We start from the raw sequence: 1,135 nt of genomic DNA, 5'->3' as shown, positions 1-1,135 counted from the left end.
GATTATATACCTGTTTTGACATTGAGAGGAATTGGTTCAACAATACCATCTCCTAAAAGAGGAGGAAACATTAGAAATAGTTTATTTATCACAAAGTTCGGGTTAGTCAGTAGAGTGTGTAACATTACAATGCTCTCTGAANCCCCTGCCAGTCTCATGAAACTGAACTGAATTCTGGAAACTAATGCTCTTTGTCAACTAGCACACTATAAACTAATACCTCTCCTGCGCTTAAATACCTCCTTCTCAGTAAGATCATTACCTATCTATCTACCTATCTATCTTCAAGATAGGGTCTCACTGTGTAGTTCTGGCTGTCCTGGAACTCACTAGGTAGCCCAGGATGGCCTTGAACTCACAGAGGTCCATCTGCCTCTGCCTCCCCTGTGGACTTATGCCATTTTAAAAAGTGACATCACAGACACAACAGTCTTGGCTGGCAGAAATCTCAAGAGAAAACAGACGTCCCATGTGAGAAATCAAAGCGATTAAAATAGAAAAAAGCAAACTGAAGCCATCATTTCTAGCNNCTGCATCTGAGAAAGCAGTTTCATTTCCTAGAAGGAAGCATGGCTTCTGCAACAGGAAGGCCACTCAGCTCGCTGCCGTAGGTACAGGGCANGCTGGGCAGAGCCCTGCCATGGTCTCNGGAGTTGCTNTGTTGCTGGCTGGCCACTGTGCTTCCCTACCCACCACNTGCCACCATTCCTNACAGCCTCTGCTGTCAGCCAGTTTCTTCAAGGCTGTGGTGGGAGGCTAAGCAGTTCATGGNGGCATGGGAGGCATCCTAAATGGACGTGAGAAGACATCTCTGAAAGGACCGTTAGTATCACAAATCTTAAGTACCGCCAACTTAGGTGTCCATCAGTACCAAGTCAGCTCTGCACACAACTCACCGCTCTTGCCTAGAGCCTGCCCACTCTTGTATCCCATCTTTTGGAGCAGAGCGAACCCTTTGTTTTCACAGCCGAGTGCATTCTTCAACCCGATGTCACGTCTTTCCCGCTCTTCTTCTTTTACGCTCTTCTGCCTGTTTCTCAGATTAGCTTGCTGTTGCTTTTCTTCTTTCCGACGGGCTTCTCGGATCTGCCTCAGCATCGGCACACCGGGTCTGACATCTTCTCTGAAAAAGAGC

The 1,135-nt window shown here is 47.1% G+C and overlaps 1 protein-coding gene across 2 annotated transcripts in view; it reads right to left on the bottom strand.

The window, feature by feature from the left end:
* The window catches only part of Gpatch11 (G-patch domain containing 11), a 10,850-nt gene that overhangs the window by 8,528 nt on the left and 1,187 nt on the right, over positions 1–1,135 (bottom strand). For both annotated transcript variants that reach the window (XM_021186576.2, XM_029471619.1), the window contains exons 2-3: positions 897–1,123; positions 11–52 (exon numbers count right to left, since the gene is read on the bottom strand). In XM_021186576.2, the coding sequence (XP_021042235.1) occupies positions 11–52; positions 897–1,123 (269 nt within the window). The remainder of the gene's footprint in view (positions 1–10; positions 53–896; positions 1,124–1,135) is intronic.

The sequence above is a fragment of the Mus caroli genome, chromosome 17, assembly GCF_900094665.2.
Source record: "Mus caroli chromosome 17, CAROLI_EIJ_v1.1, whole genome shotgun sequence".
Lineage (NCBI taxonomy): Eukaryota > Metazoa > Chordata > Mammalia > Rodentia > Muridae > Mus > Mus caroli.
Note: the sequence above shows the minus strand (reverse complement) of the source record. Positions and strands in the feature narration are given on the sequence as shown.